Raw genomic sequence first — 15697 nt, forward strand, 5'->3', positions numbered from 1 at the left:
TACACTAAATTTTAATTATATACCATATATAAGTAAATACAATAATTTTTTTATTTATTTACCAAAAACATGATTGTAAATAAAGAAAATGTATTGGTTTTGATTTATGTGATTACTATTAATGTGTATACTTTTATGTATACAAATTATTTTTAAATAGGTGGTTTCTAATATGTTATTTGATCCTGAAAATCCCAGAAATACACTTCTTCAAATCGAAGTGATTTTAAATATTGGAAGCACTATATATGTATTATTTCACTCAGATTAAATATTTTAGTCTTGATTTTTATTCCTCAAAAGCTTTTAATTAAATATCATGAAAATATTCCAATCAACTCCTTTTGAGTTTGTTCAAAGAATGGGAGTTTGAACTATTTATTGTAAGTTTTCTGTTTAACATTTAATTAATCAAACATTTCTTAGTTTATACATAGTTTACATATACTAGAATGATAAAGTATTACAGTATAACCTCTTTAAATTAATACTCTATAAATTAATATACATTAAAAATCTCTATAAAATAATATAATTTTATAGTCATAAATTGAGTTTTTGGTTCAATTAGTATATCGATAAATTAATATCTCTATAAATTAATAAAAAATTATAGTTTTGGTGTAGTCATAACATTATTAATTTATAGAGGTTTCACTGTATATATATTTTTTGTCGGTATACTCTAGAGTAACTAAACCTCAAAAGCGTAGGTCAATAAAATAAGTGATTTGCTTTGTTATTCTAGAATTAGATGATTTTAAGACCGAACTGCTGAATATTTACTAGACAGACATTTATATTTTGAGTATGCACTTATATTCTATAACAGTTTGATATATTATATTTGAACACTAACTTGTGAATAGAGTTTCCGGTGATTTTCTTCAAAATTTTGATTCTTATATATGTATCTGGAGTGGAACTAATTTTATAGATGTCCATATTTTCTAATTGACAATTATATAATTCAACGAATACACATAAGAAGTTAAAAAGGAAAAACTCATATCAGTGAAATAGAAATGAGAACGAAAGCACAATTGTATAGAGGTAGAAAATAAATCACTTATGGAGAGTCAATAGTAAACAAACCGAGAGCAGAAAACCTAATCCATTTTCGTCATTTTATAATCGATGTTGTCTATATGGTTTTTGTGATTTGTGTTAGCCGCAAAACTTAATTTCTTTTGTGCATATGAATTCTTAAAAATAATTAAAATGACCTGTAACACGTTAACTTTTCAACAACGATGATACATTTAATAGACCAACATTTGTATTCTTCATTTTACAACCGATAAAGATTGTAGTGTTAATTGTAAAATGTTAAAGTTATTTAATGAACAAATATACCCCGCGCATGCGCGCAGGTTTTCCTTTAATATATTTTATACTTTTCATAAATACATGAACATATTTTGTGATTAAAAAACAATGGATCATATGGTTTATAAGATTTCTGTAACTTTGAGAAGTTCTTTATTGATATTTATTTGTTAGGTCTCGTCTCACCTAGACCATATCCACAGATTGGATTCTTTTTTGTTTCTTTTAATAAAAATCCAAGCTAGAGTTGACAGAATATAAAAGTCCACTTGTCAAAAAGGAAAAAAATCTGAGTTGATTGATCTAAATGGGCCTTAAGGTCCAATAAATATAGCCTGCACTGATTTCCTACTTGTATAGCCCACTTATATTATATTTTATTTCGGACAAATCCTTTATTTTTTTTGCAGTAAACCCTAATTTCACAAATTGAGCTCTCTCCCTCGATCAAAAGGTACGAACTTTGGTTCCTTGTATCAATGTTTTGCAAGTCGAAACCGTTAATTAAGTTAGAACTGTAGGTTACAATTTGGGAGTAATTTGAATGCCTGTTTATTTTATATAAAAAGACAAATCGGCTCTCGTGTAATTGTTTTTTAGTGTTTGGTAGAAGATTATTGAATTGATCAATGTGTTTCGATCTTGGTTTATGCTTTGGAGAATCTCTTCATAAAATGAGTTTTTTTTTTTGTTTACGCCGAGTGTTAATTATTGTCTTATTTTTAAAAAAAAATCAGGACCAAACTAAGTCATTGTTTTATTCTGTGGTTGTTTAATTATTGTTCCTTGCTCTTAAAATTTCAGCTCGTATGTTACGTTTAAGCCTCTTTTTGGTGTATTGTTAGGCTCCTTAAATGGCAGACAATAATGTATCCGAGGATGAAACCACCATGAAGCAACATGAAACGGTCGATGAGATGCTTGCTAGGCACAGGTAACACCACCTTTAGTTTCAGATTTATTCAGCTATGAAGTACTGTTGATGATGATGTTCGTTATACTGTTAGGCAAGAGATAAAACAACTACAGAACAAGGAGACAGAGTTGAAAAAGGCTGCTGCTAAAGGAAGCAAAGCCGAGCAGAAAGCTAAGAAGAAGCAAGTCGAAGAAGACATCTCCAAACTCTCCACAAAGCTCAAGGAGAAACAGCTGAAAGAGCTCGCCTCCCAAGGTTTCAGCAGCAGTGGCAACATCTCCAAGGACGAGACGAATGAGAAGAAAGGAGATATCGACACTCTAGTGAGAGCCATCGCTGGAGTCTCAGTCACTGCTCAGCAAGAACACTCAAAGCCGAGCAAAAGCGTGAAGAGGCGCGAGAAACGAGCTAAAGAAGAAGCCGACAGAGAGCAGAGAATCAAAGAGGAGCAGAGCAATGTGACAAGTGATCGTATGGTCGAGAACCAAAAGCTCGACAAGAAGCTTAAACCCCTGGGGCTAACCGTCAGCGAGATAAAACCAGACGGGCATTGCCTTTACAGAGCAGTAGAGAACCAGCTCGCCAATCTCTCAGGCGGTGCGTCTCCTTACACGTACCAGAAGCTCAGAGAAATGGCTGCTTCGTACATGAGAGAGCACAAAACAGATTTCATCCCCTTCTTCTTATCAGAAACCGAGTCTGAATCCGAGTCTGCGGAGGAGCGGTTTGAGAAATACTGCAGAGAAGTCGAGTCAACGGCGGCCTGGGGTGGTCAGTTGGAGCTAGGGGCGTTGACGCATTGCTTGAGGAAACACATAATGGTGTTTTCAGGATCGTTTCCTGATGTTGAAATGGGCAAAGAGTATAAGTCCAGCAATGACTCCAGTCTCATGTTATCGTATCACCGGCATGCTTTTGGGCTCGGTGAACATTATAACTCTGTCGTGCTCGTCAAGAACATGACTGGATGATGAGCTTTGGCGACTACTTTTGTTTGTATCTTTAATGTTTCTTGATCTCTTGGCTACCCTGTAACTTTAATTTTTCCTTTGTGCAACTGGAGAAGCATACTTTGTTCTAATACAGTTCCAAGTTTTCATTACATTAACACCAATGTAGCAGTTCTGTGGAGAAGATAACATTACTATGATGACCTTTGGGCAGTTCTTGGAGCCAATTTGGTAAAGACTGTTCTAGAGATGTGGAGGAGAATGTATGATGTCGAATCTATGCTCATAAGTGTGCTATAAGTCAAATCATGGTGAAAAATATGACACATGGCCTTATATCAACGATTCTACCAAAAGATTCCTCATTTTCTGTGGATTTTTCCAAATATGGTTTCAAGAATCCACAGAAATGGATTGGTGGTGGGTTCTTTATCTTTCTGTGAGTCAGTCCAACAACAAAGAAAAACTCTTTAGAGTTAAAGACAAACTCTCACATTCAGATGGTATTGAAGATTAGTGTAAAAGGTAAAAGCAAGAAGATCTTGGGTCTGATCATACACTCACTTGCTCTCTAGACTCCAGGTTACACCAGCAGAAAAAGTATCTCTGAGTCAATCTTTCTTTCTTTACCTTTCCGTTTCTTTTGAGCCTAAAACCTGTGGGGGGGAATCTATAATCCAATCTCCACCTCAGTAAATGCATCAAAAGCAATAAGGATATTGCAACAACAACAAAAGCAACATAATAATCACACTGTTTGTATACCACCTTGGATCACTACTAAACCATTGGCAATGATATTTCCATATTTAGTAAAAAAAAAAAAGAAGAGATTCTCATGAACTGTATATGCCACTTAGTTATCATATTTGAAAAATTGAAAGAATCTTAAGTTGATGCAGTTTTTAGTGAACGCCAAAGGGCACATCATTGGGCAAAGGAACAAAAGGTATAGTAAAGTAGTGACATAGATCTGATTTACACAATCTAACACTATAAATAGACTTACATTGTATAACACATCAAAACAAAAAATAAAAAAAACAACCATTGAGTTCCCTCTTACACTCTTCATCCAAATGGAAAGCATAAGAAGTTTAGTAGCAGAGAAACCAGTGGTGATATTCAGCAAAAGCAGTTGCTGCATGAGCCATTCAATCCAAACACTGATCTCAGGGTATGGTGCAAATATGACAGTGTACGAGCTTGACCAGTTGTCTAACGGCCAGGAGGTGGAGAAAGCATTGGTACAGATGGGGTGTAAGCCGAGTGTGCCAGCTGTGTTCATAGGGGAACAATTAATCGGTGGTGCTAACCAGGTGATGACTACCCATGTCAAGAACCAACTAGCTTCATTGCTAAGAAGAGCCGGAGCCATATGGGTTTAAAGATTGAGAAGAATATATTGTTTTACCTTTTTTCGGGTTTAGGGTGCACTGTCAAGTGTAGTAATCACACTCACACAACCCTGGTGGCTCTAAAGATCTAGAATTTGTGTATTCTAATAAATATCATACTTGTTATATCAGCAAATGCTTATTCATAATTAACAGAGAAACATATGCCCTTTTTGATTAATCTTTGAAGAATTGTTTTAACAAAATGAAAAGGCATTTCTATTCAAAAGTGAAGATGTGCTGACTTTTCAATTATAGATGAAATGAGATTTAAAACGCCATTAGCATTGTCAAGCTTTTGCTCAAAAAAAAAAAAAAAAAAAAGCATGGTCAAGCTTAGAATGTCTTCGCCAATTCTCGACTGATTTACACACTGTAGCTTTTGCCTGACGAATCTCTTGGGGCGTGAAGTTGTGTTCTATGATTCCCAATGGGCCAGGTTGCAGGACACTGATCACAGTTTCAGCTTCTTTCTCAAGCTGCCTGTCAAATTGAAAGTTTTAGAGCATGATTATTGCAGTTTCTTTTTAAATAAATTACATCATTTAATTAAATGAAAATTAAATGAAATTGCAGTTACCGATCCTTAATCCGATATTTTTGGCACCGATCCTTAGCTATAGGAAAAGCACACGTGTCAGCATGTGTGACTTCTTCCTCTTCTCTTTGTTTTCTCCTACGGCTATGGCGTTCAATCGTCTTCTCTAAATCTGATCTCTGTTCCTTCGAAACCCTAAAGTACTCTTCGATGGCGGAAGTAGAGAACAAAAGTCAAGAGACCTGGTTTCCTCGCGTCGAAGCTGAAGGTCTTTCCCAGCGTTTAGAGACGCTGCGTTGCAACACAGCACAAACAAAAGTTTTGACTTTCTATTTGACCACCAAAGAAGACGAAAACGAGTCTTTGACAAAATCACGACGAAGAAAAAAAAATGAGACTTTCTATTTGGTAACTATCTGAATTTTCGTTCGTTGTTCAATTGACATGGGATCAGTTTTAGGGGTTTTAATCAAGATCGATGCTTTGGTGCTAGTTTGGATTTGGGTAGTTGAATGAGTGTGTTCATGCAATTATGTGCGAATGTGCGATTCAGTGGGAAAGTTTTATCCTTTGTTACGGATTTTAAATGTTGGATCTTGACAGTAGCAACATTTGGATTTGTATTTGTATTTGGTTGGTGGGTTTGGCTTTAGATCCATAGGCAAGCTTTTGAGCTCTTAAAGATATGTTTTTGTTAAGCTATTCAAAAAAGCTCTTAAGCCTTTCAAGCTGATGATATATACTCTCTCTGTCTTGCTTCCTAGGTTTGTATATTTAATATAGAATCCAATCACCATGGATGAACACAATAGGAATCCATTTGCAAGTGCAAGTGGAAGAGCAGGGGGAAACACAAGTGCAAGTTCCAACTCGAGCTTTAGTAGCAGCGTGGCGGATACAGATGATGATCAAACCATTGCACGTATGTTAGCTGAAGACGAGAGCTTAAGAAGAGACGGCAGGCTTGGGAAGAGACTAAGCTTGGAGCAAGCTATATCAGTTTGCCATGGTAAGATATCTTGTGCATATCATTATATGCTGTGCTTTCATCTCAATGATCTTTTCTTTTATTGTTCACTTGATGGATAGGTGGGCTGGGCAAGCATTGTTTGGCACTCTTACACCAGACATTGTTGTTCTTACACTCTTGTACAATATAGCTGGGGTACTCTTCCTGCAAACTTTTATGAGGTTTTTTTTTTTTTTTTTTTTTTAACATTCTGGTTTCACATCATGTACTTGCAGTTGGGAATAGCGATTGTTAATGACTTCAAAAGTGCTGAAGGAGACAGAGCAATGGTACTTCAGTTCTCCCAGTAGCTTTTGGCACTGAGGCTGCAAAATGGATATGCGTTAATGCTATAGACGTTACTCAGCTCTTTGTTGCTGGTATGTAGTATGACTTCTATTTCTTGTGCTTGATCTTATGAACTACATGATCATTAGTGAATGTCTATTCTGGTTGAAGTGTATCTTGTAGTGAAAGTATTGTCTTTAAAACTTTTCTCCAAACAAGTGTAAAACAAATTCTCTTCCTTCTCTACATTTTCATCACAAAATTTATACACAAAAAAGTAATCAAAAACAATTTCTACTTTTATTCACATATATGACATCTTCTTCTCAAAACAATTTCTATTTTTACTATGTTTTATTTTTTAAAAAAAATTAAATTTTAATAAAACAATGTTTAATTTTTTCTTAACAACCCTTCATTAAAAAACTCCCAATGGAACACAAAATCTGTGAGTTTCTTAATTAAATTTCTTAACTAATTTTTATAATTAAACAAGTCATTAAGAAACCCAAATGGGGTGATAGGGATAATGATGCTAGCATTTCAACATAAAAAGCTAAGACTATGCTATTTGTACAATCTCATGTTTTCAAAGCTCGACCCTCTTCATTTCCACCAACATGCAAGCATTTTACAATATCTTCATCACCGGGGGTAGTTAAACGGGGCGATTTAGAACAAGGAAAATAAGAAGATGAAGTTGAACGAACCTGAATAACCCCGAGAAGGGTAAGGCTCTACCGATTCTGTAGATAGACATCGTCGCCGGAATGAGATGAAATTGAGGAGCTGCTGCCGCTGCTTCCAACCAAAAAAAAAAAAAAAATGTGGTTCCGACAACAGAAAGCTTCTAGATGCGTAAGAAGGTTTTGAACTTTTGGCTAGAGATGATGTAGGCATGGGCATTGGGGTCATTGGCCCGAATTCAGATAGAATCCTTCGGCTTTTAGATATTAGACCAAAAGGGTAATTAAAACTTTTTGGTTCGGTATCGGTTCGGATCTTTCCAAGTGCAAGTTGGTTTAGATCCAGTTATCCACGAAATGTTAATATCCGCTATTTTTTTGTTCCAAAAAATTTTAGTTCGGTTTCGGTTATTTAGAATCCGAAAATCCGAAAATACTTACAAATCTAAAAATATCCAAATACCCAAAAAAATACTATGATCAAAATCTAACCCATGAACCTGAAAATTATCCAGAATTTTATCCCATTACCCAATTATATTTTTGAAAATTTACAATTTTACCCAAAAATCCAAAACTTAAAAGTTTCGCATATTCTATCGAATTTCAAATTTGGTTCAAGTCCAAAATTAGCAGATCCTCCACATAAAGACTTGTATCTGATCCAAATCAGTTTTTCGGTCGATTCCGGTTTTCGAGTCCGAACAAATTGGCCATGCGTATATGAAAAATAATACATACGACTTCACTGGGGATCGAACCCAGAATCTCTGGTTTCGTAGACCAGCGCCTTATCCATTGGGCCATGAAGTCATCGATGCTTGCTCCTTTGTGAAACCAAAAACTAGTCGTGAATTATCGGAATAATGAGTTGAAATCTTGAATCACTATGGGCCGGAAGAAGGTTTTAAAGGCCCAATAAATAGGTTATAAACGAAGATACTATAGTCCTCACAGCCAAACACGTCTCATCATTCTAAACTCTAAACGCGTTTCTTCCTTATCCGACAAAAATCACGCGCCACTCTTCATTCTTCCACCACCACCTCTCTTACTCTTAACGGAGATGAATAGCTTCACGACGAGTCCAATGGCTCGAGCCTTCGTGCATCTTCATCTTTATTCACCATTAAACTTACGTTCGAGGCAGCCACCGTCAGGAGTATGTTTAAGACCGCATTCGCCGTCGTCTCGCAGGACTCCACGACTCGTCTGTATGGCCGTAAGTGGTGGTTGTAGATTCTAGGTTTTACGATATAATATATATATAGCTAATGATTTTTTTCCTGTTGAGAATTGTAGGAACCTTACCTGATTAGGAAAATGGAGTCTGTTGAGAAGACATGGAAGGAGTTATCTGTATGTCCTTTACACTTGTTGCATTGATTGGATTTTTTTTTGTTTTCTCAGTGGATACATCTTTACGAGTTTTGAATTTGTTTTTGGTAGCTAAAACTAGCTGACCCAGATGTTGTTTCTAATCCTTCTGAATACCAGAAACTTGCACAGTCCATGTCCGAGCTTGATGAGGTTTTCCCACTACTTATTTGCTGCAAAGTTTAAAACTTTTTTTTTTGGGTTTCTTTATATTGACTTTAGTTTGGATTATTCCTAGGTTGTATCCGTTTTCAGGAGATTCAAGGACTGTGAGAAGCAGTTACAAGAGTCCAAAGGTTCCTCCTTTTTTTTCTTTACTGCTTTTGCTTCATTATATTCTCTTCCTTGGAGTTTGTTTTTTGATTGGTTTTGTTGATTCAGTCTTGGCGAAAGAGGCTGGAGATGATGAAGATATGGCTGAAATGATAGGAAGTGAAATCAACTCCCTCTCTAAAGAAATTGAGGAGCTTGAAAAACAACTTAAGGTTTTACACTTTACACCCTTCATCATGTAACTAGGCAATGCTCTTGGACTTGGTTCCATAGTTCAGTCGGATGTTACTGACTTTTAATTATTTGAAGATGATGCCCTTTGTCCCTCTTGATTCGGATCCTCAAGTTGTAACATTATGTGTTGCTTGTGTCAGATGTTACTTCTTCCCACCAACCCTCTTGATGCCAGAAACATATTGCTCGAAGGTAACTGACTGCCTGTAGTGTTGACAAGTATAACATGTGTCAAATATATATACTTGTGAACGAGTATAAAGTTTTCGTTCCTTGTACAGTGAGAGCAGGAACTGGTGGAGATGAAGCTGCAATTTGGACTGGTGACCTTGTAGGTACATGCTTCCCTTTATTTCTTCCTGCTTCTCTATCTGATGCCAGTGTCTTCTGATCTCCACTACTAGGAATTTCCTAAATTTAAACGCAATCTGATGGTTATTCACCATTTTGTTTCACTTCTACTCATAATAACCTCTGTCTGTGATTGATCCTATATTTCATGGCTAAGAAAATGTAGTAGTTCTTGAAAGATTACTGAATCACTCTGCTACGCTTTATTATATTACTTGCAGGTGCGGATGTATCAGAGGTACAGCGAGCGCAGCTCTTGGAAGTTTTCTCTGGTTTCATGCTCTGAGGTAAGACGCTCTTTTTTCTGACACTTTAAAGACTGTTGTAAGAACACTGCAGCAAAGCATAGCAACTTAGAGACATAGCTTCTAATATCTTACCTACTTGATAAGGCTGAACATGGAGGTTACAAGACGTGTGTGATGGAGATAAAAGGAAACCGTGTCTATAGCAAGCTAAAATACGAATCTGGTGTTCATAGAGTCCAGCGTGTCCCTCAAACTGAGACACAGGGACGTGTACACACTTCTACTGCAACTGTAGCCATCATGCCAGAGGTCAACTACATTTTACATATGTTTTTGTTTTTTTCGATATTATGAAAACTTAGTGACCTAAAAACTGCCGTTTTTTTTTGCTTTCTGTATGCTGTTATTTTAGGCTGATGAAGTGGAAGTTGTGATTGACCCCAAGGACATTGAACTTACAACTGCAAGATCTGGTGGCGCTGGAGGTCAGGCTATAATATAAAGAAATTCACTCGATGTTTCTCTCACAGTTTCACTTGCTTATTATACTGAAGAATGGTGTTGGTGTGCAGGGCAAAATGTGAACAAGGTGGAGACGGCTATAGATCTAGTCCATAAACCATCAGGTATACGCATTTTCTGTACAGAAGAAAGGACTCAGCTACGTAACAAGGCTCGTGCTTTCCAGCTTCTTCGAGCAAAACTGTAAGCAACCTTATAAAAGTATCAGCCTCCTCTTTCTTCATCTTCAGTCTTTCTTATTGATGTGATGAGATATTGCCGTATAAATAAATAGGTATGAAATCAAATTAAGGGAACAACAAGAGAAGATAAGGGATCAAAGAAAATCTCAGGTAGGTGTTTGTAATAAATACTATTCCCATAACCTTTTTGATTCAAGCTCATCCAATGAATATTCATCTTTTTTGTTGATTCTTGCGAAAACAGGTTGGGACTGGAGCTCGTTCAGAAAAGATAAGAACATACAATTATAAGGTAATAATACACGGATTGATTATTCAGAGCGTTGCTTTGAAAACAGGATGACTTGTGTAGTGCTTATGATGATGATGTCTGAATGAAAATTACAGGATAGTAGAGTGACTGATCATAGGCTAAAGATGAACTTTGCGCTTACATCATTTCTTGAAGGTGGCTTAGAGGATGCAGTGCAGGTAACCTCCCCTACCTTGAAACTCCACAACCCATTTTTTGGTCTCAGAACTGTACAACTTGAAAACTTGTTCCGTTGTTATTGCAGGCATGTGCTGCTTTGGAACAAAAGGAACTCATGGAAGAACTGTCCGAGTCTGTAGCTGCTTCTTGATAAAGCCTCGTTACTGTACTCAACAGACATCAGAACTATAAAATATCTATTTATGTATGAAAGTCTTTGAACAGATATATCATATTTATAAAATCTCCTTTTTATTTATGTATACATCTAATCTACGCATATGAATGATTCTATGAAAAATACGGGTAAGCTTAGCAACTGAAAATCGAGCAACAAAGGTCATCTGAAACTAATATATGTTAAAACCACTAAAATCAACTCAACAAGAGATCAACAATGCAGTACATGCCACAATACACATAAAACAAAGAGAAGCGACTATAGGGATGGCTGGAGAGAAGAAACCTGCTGAAACTTGAGAACAAACTTATCCACAAAAACACATTCTTTAACCTTAAGGATCTGGAAATAGTTCAAATCCTCTTTCTTCACGAACCCTTTAGACAGAAGATCAGGGATCACCATGTTCCTTGGTTTGATTCTCTTCTCCAAACTCAGACCCAAAACAAAAGGCTGCATAGCAACTGCACTGGCCTTCAGACCAGCATTGTTTACAAGGTACTCCATGGTTCCCTTTATCTTCTCATCCGATATCTTCACACAGTTTGGAAACCTCATGAACGCTGCCACAAACTCGCCTCTGGACCAACCAAACTGTTGGTACAGCTCAAACTTGCGCTCCACAGTTGATTCACTCACATGAAAGAAAACCAACATAGCATGAATGAAATACATCTTCTTCGGATCAAAACCGAAGCTGCGTACTCTGGACAGAACCTCGTTAAACTTTCTCTCTGAGCAGAAGAACACAAGCGGACCATTTTGGACCAATCTTCTGATGCTTTGGTCTTTAACTCCAGCATCTCTACAAAGAGAAAGCCTTGCAGCCAAGTACTTCACAGTGTCCAAAGTGAAAATCCAATACCCGCGTCTCAGACATTTGAGGATACTCTCCTCCTCAACGAGTATGCTCTTGAGAGAATCATAGCAAGGGATCAGCCTGTTCTGCAAGCTGAGTGACAGCGTTGTGGGACAATTCGAGATCAGTTTCGCTGTGTCAGCGCTCGTTAGCCCGATTGAACGGAAGAACAAGAGCTTTGGCAAGAGAACTGCGTCTGGGTTAACTATGAGGATACTAGGGAATGATTTGACGACCCTGGTGATCTGTTCAAAGGTGAAGCCGTTGTTCTTGAGGAGGGCGAGGACAGAGTCTGGTCTCTTGGAAGTTGAAAACTTTACGAATCTAGACCTCGATTTAGCAGATTCCAAGGACAACCCACATGAATTCACGAGATAATTTACAGTAAACGATTTCAAAGGTGGTCTCTTTCTTTTGGCGTCCTCTGTTTTCGTGTCGGAGACTGAACTCAATGTTCTTCTTCTACTACTCAGCAGAAACCACGAAATGGAAGATGAGTGTACGGAATCAATCGAAGAAGAAGATCTCAAGAGAAAGCGTCGGCAGTATAGCAAACTTGACATGATTACATAAACCCCAAACGTGTCTGAAGAGACAAACAGCTGTTCTGTTCGCCGGTGAATTGATGAGAGAATGTCTTCTTATCTCGGACTTTAACTCGAAATGCCCCTCCCTCTCCGTTAGAAATGCTGAATTCACCCTGTAATAAAAAAGAATATATTTTTTATTTTTTTTTAAATATAAAATCGGGTAAAACGTGGTTAAAGACGCTAGGGACCTTAATGAAACCAACTTATTACCAACCCGACCTGCTCTACCCGACCCAACCAAACTGAACCGGATCCTATTCTCTAAACGAAGCGTTTTGTCTCTCTCCCTCTCCACCTAAATCTAAATCCCGTCTCGTTCCTCTCCGGCTTCTCTCTTGCGATTGCGACGAAACCCTAGCCTCCGTGCATTGTGGCTTTCGTCGTCGTCCTCCTTCGTCTAAATCAAGAATCCATTAATCTCTCCGTAGACGTCCTCTCTCCCTCTTATTTCTCGGGTCTCAACTCTCTAGAATCGAGAACCGCTTCGTTTCTTCTTCTTTCTCCGACGAAATTCTAGTCTCCATCTTCGTTCCTTTCGTAAGTGAGTAGTTTCCTCTGAGTATTGCATTGTTGAGATGTAATAATTGATGTTTGCTATGCGGTTTGCATTTGGAGTAATTGACGGTGACTTGTTGTGTTCTTAACAGCGTTTCTAACTTCTTGTACAGGAAATGAAGGGCCGAAAAAGAAAGAATCCATCTACTACGTGCGTTGGAGTCTCCAGTAGAACTAGAGCTAGAAAGGCGGTCTCAGCTGGGAATGAGCCGGCAAGAGAAACGCCTGTAGTTTCTCTCTCTGTTGATTCAGAAAGTGATGACATGTCTGCTGTATCATCTAAGGTAGTTTTTGCACTCGTTTCATTGTCAGTGTGAAAGTATACTAGTTTTAGTAGTAACAAATGACTAATACATATATATTATGATTGCAGGCAAGGCAACCACCACAGCCCCTTGAATTATACTTCAAGAGCACAGAGTTCACGAAGACTTGCAAGATTCAAACCAAGTGCTTTGTGAAGAATACAGTGGACGTGATTAAGAAGCTTAAGGAGGAGGTTAAATGGTTCACAACCCATCCTCAATTTCGTCACTTCTTCCACATGCCTGATGAACAATACCTGAAGCTCCAAGGAATGTGGATGTTACTCTTGCGCACCATTTCGACTGAAGAAGAAGATGTTGCATGGTTTAGTCTGAATGGTGTTCCCATCCGCTATTCTATGAGGGAGCATGCCCTCATCTCGGGCTTAGACTGCCATGAGTATCCAAGGAAATATTTGAAGCTCGGGAGTACGAAGTTTGTGGATTATTACTTCGGTGGACTAAAGAAGATCACCATAACAGATGTGGAGCAGAAGCTGTTGTCTATGAAGACGCCATGCAATGATAGATTGAAGATGGCTGTCTTGTTCTTCCTTGGTCGGGTTATCAGAGGACAGGCAAAGGATTCCGGACCAGTAGACCCGTTCATCTTAAGGATCGTGGAAGATTTGGATGTTTGCAGAACATTTCCATGGGGTCGTTTGACATTTGAAGATGCAATAAAGAACATTAAGCATATGATGGAGCTTCTGAAGGGTGAAGTGCACCCGGCATGCGGCTTTCCTGGATTCATAATTCCATTAGAGGTAAAGCATACAATCTAGTCAAATATGAGTTGTTTTATAACCGTAAATCTGACAGCGCTACAATATTTGTGTAGATTTTGGCTTTTGAGTGTATTCCTAAGCTGGGGAAAACATTTCGACTATCTGCAGACACACCTTCTGAAGATTGTCCTAGGATGTGCAAGAGCCGCTTTACAAAGAGTAGCATGAAGGGCTATCCTTTGGAAGATATATATGCTGCACTTGGACACACAAAGGTATATGTATATATACTTTGTAGTAAAAACTAGAAGAATATAATAAAATTTAAACTGATTTTCCTTTTCTGTTTTTTTTTTCAGGTTATTAACAGTGTGTTGGTTCCAACTGTGGGTGAGGAAATCATGTTGGCTCGTATAATTGATGAGGAGCGAGAGTATCATTGTGAGGGAAGCACAAGTGATACTTGGAACCACTGGCTAAATGTGAAGCAGAAGAAGATATTTTGGAAAGAGCTATACGACTTGGATGTTGCTGCACGAGTGTTTAAAAAGAAGAAGGACAAAGAAAAGGTGACGTTTTTAGAAGATTCGTCTTCTAAATCTGGGTTGGAGAGCTTGAAAGCTCTGGAAGAAAAGATTTTGGGGGCCATGAGTGAAGGGTTTTCTGGTCTTAAATCAGTGGTGGAGGCAAAGCTGGGTGATATGGATGTGAGGATGAGTAAATTTGAAAAGAACCAGCGCCAACTTAGAAGAAGGGCTAAGAAAATAGAAGAAAAGCTGACTTCTATTGAGAGCAACAAAAATGAGGAGAGGAACTATGGTGAAGATATGGATTTTGGATGGGATGATAGAGATTATGGTAGAGCTGAAGGGAAGGAAAACAGTGAGAAGGCTAAGGAAGACAAGGAAAACAGTGAGTCTGGCGAGGAAAAGGATGTGGTCTCGGGTGGGGAAAACAGTAAGGATGGTGAGAAAGAAAACAATGAGAAGGGTGAAGAAGAGAAAGACCAAGAACCTGAAAAAGACAAAGAAAACAGTGATTCTGTTGAGAAAAGCGAAGAATACGTGGAGGAATCAGATGGAGAAAGTTCTCTGTTAAGGCTTCAGGAAAGAGTGAGAGTGCAAGCAGAAGAATTTTGGAGGACAATTGATGATGAGTCTGAGGCTGAGGAAGAGGTTGAGAAAGAGGGTGAGGAAGAGGCTGAGGAAGAGGTTCAAGAAGAGAAAGAGGGTGAGAAAGAGGCTGAGAAAGAGGTTCAAGAAGAGAAAGAGGCTGAGGAAGAGGTTGAGAAAGAGGGTGAGGAAGAGGCTGAGGAAGAGGTTCAAGAAGAGAAAGAGGGTGAGAAAGAGGCTGAGAAAGAGGTTCAAGAAGAGAAAGAGGGTGAGGAAGAGGGTGAGAAAGAGGCTGAGAAAGAGGCTGAGAAAGAGGTTCAAGAAGAGAAAGAGGCTGAGAAAGTAGAATCCAAGGGAACTCCTACCTCTACCGGAGTAATAGTCATTACACCACGTGGTAGAACTAAGGCAGCAGCTGCGAGGAAAGCAATCTCTATATCACCAGAGATTGTTGTGGTAACAGGGATTGCTGAGCTAGCTGAGAAAGAGGTTGAGGTAGAAGCTACTCAGAAAGAGCAAGAAGCTATTCAGACTGAGATTGTTGAGAAAGAGGCTGAGGTTACTGAGAAAGATGCTGAGTTAGCTGAGAAAGAGG

General features: G+C 38.1%; 4 protein-coding genes and 1 non-coding gene across 6 annotated transcripts; 3 read left to right on the plus strand and 2 right to left on the minus strand.

Annotated features, from left to right (window-relative positions):
• The first annotated feature begins 1675 nt into the window (after positions 1–1675).
• LOC106421392 (OVARIAN TUMOR DOMAIN-containing deubiquitinating enzyme 5) lies at positions 1676–3349 on the plus strand. Of its 2 annotated transcripts, none has more exons than XM_013862242.3 (3): positions 1676–1783; positions 2175–2263; positions 2337–3349. In XM_013862242.3, exons 2-3 carry the CDS (start codon positions 2184–2186, stop codon positions 3214–3216), a joined length of 960 nt encoding a protein of 319 aa, XP_013717696.1. In that variant the 5' UTR covers positions 1676–1783; positions 2175–2183; the 3' UTR covers positions 3217–3349. The 2 variants fall into 2 exon arrangements, with proteins under 2 accessions (XP_013717696.1, XP_013717697.1); XM_013862243.3 differs by having other exon boundaries at positions 1712–1783; positions 2134–2263.
• Positions 3350–4181: 832 nt separating this feature from the next.
• Positions 4182–4773, plus strand: LOC106421228 (monothiol glutaredoxin-S6). The gene has a single exon (XM_013862079.3). It carries the CDS (start codon positions 4275–4277, stop codon positions 4581–4583), a length of 309 nt encoding a protein of 102 aa, XP_013717533.1. The 5' UTR covers positions 4182–4274; the 3' UTR covers positions 4584–4773.
• A 3080-nt stretch (positions 4774–7853) lies between these two features.
• TRNAR-ACG lies at positions 7854–7926 on the minus strand. The gene has a single exon. It is a non-coding gene; the product is annotated as a tRNA-Arg (tRNA).
• Positions 7927–8075: 149 nt separating this feature from the next.
• Positions 8076–11031, plus strand: LOC106421383 (peptide chain release factor APG3, chloroplastic). The gene is made up of 15 exons (XM_013862233.3): positions 8076–8335; positions 8416–8472; positions 8563–8643; positions 8729–8786; positions 8872–8975; positions 9138–9189; positions 9279–9328; positions 9570–9635; positions 9741–9905; positions 10009–10081; positions 10169–10301; positions 10393–10450; positions 10545–10592; positions 10688–10771; positions 10858–11031. The coding sequence occupies exons 1-15, from the start codon at positions 8180–8182 to the stop codon at positions 10921–10923; spliced, it is 1251 nt and encodes a 416-aa protein (XP_013717687.1). The 5' UTR covers positions 8076–8179; the 3' UTR covers positions 10924–11031.
• An 86-nt stretch (positions 11032–11117) lies between these two features.
• On the minus strand, positions 11118–12555 carry LOC106421385. The gene has a single exon (XM_013862234.3). The coding sequence runs from the start codon at positions 12373–12375 to the stop codon at positions 11212–11214; it is 1164 nt and encodes a 387-aa protein (XP_013717688.1). The 5' UTR covers positions 12376–12555; the 3' UTR covers positions 11118–11211.
• Between the last annotated feature and the right edge of the window lie 3142 nt (positions 12556–15697).

This window comes from Brassica napus, chromosome C4 (genome assembly GCF_020379485.1).
Source record: "Brassica napus cultivar Da-Ae chromosome C4, Da-Ae, whole genome shotgun sequence".
Taxonomy (NCBI): domain Eukaryota; kingdom Viridiplantae; phylum Streptophyta; class Magnoliopsida; order Brassicales; family Brassicaceae; genus Brassica; species Brassica napus.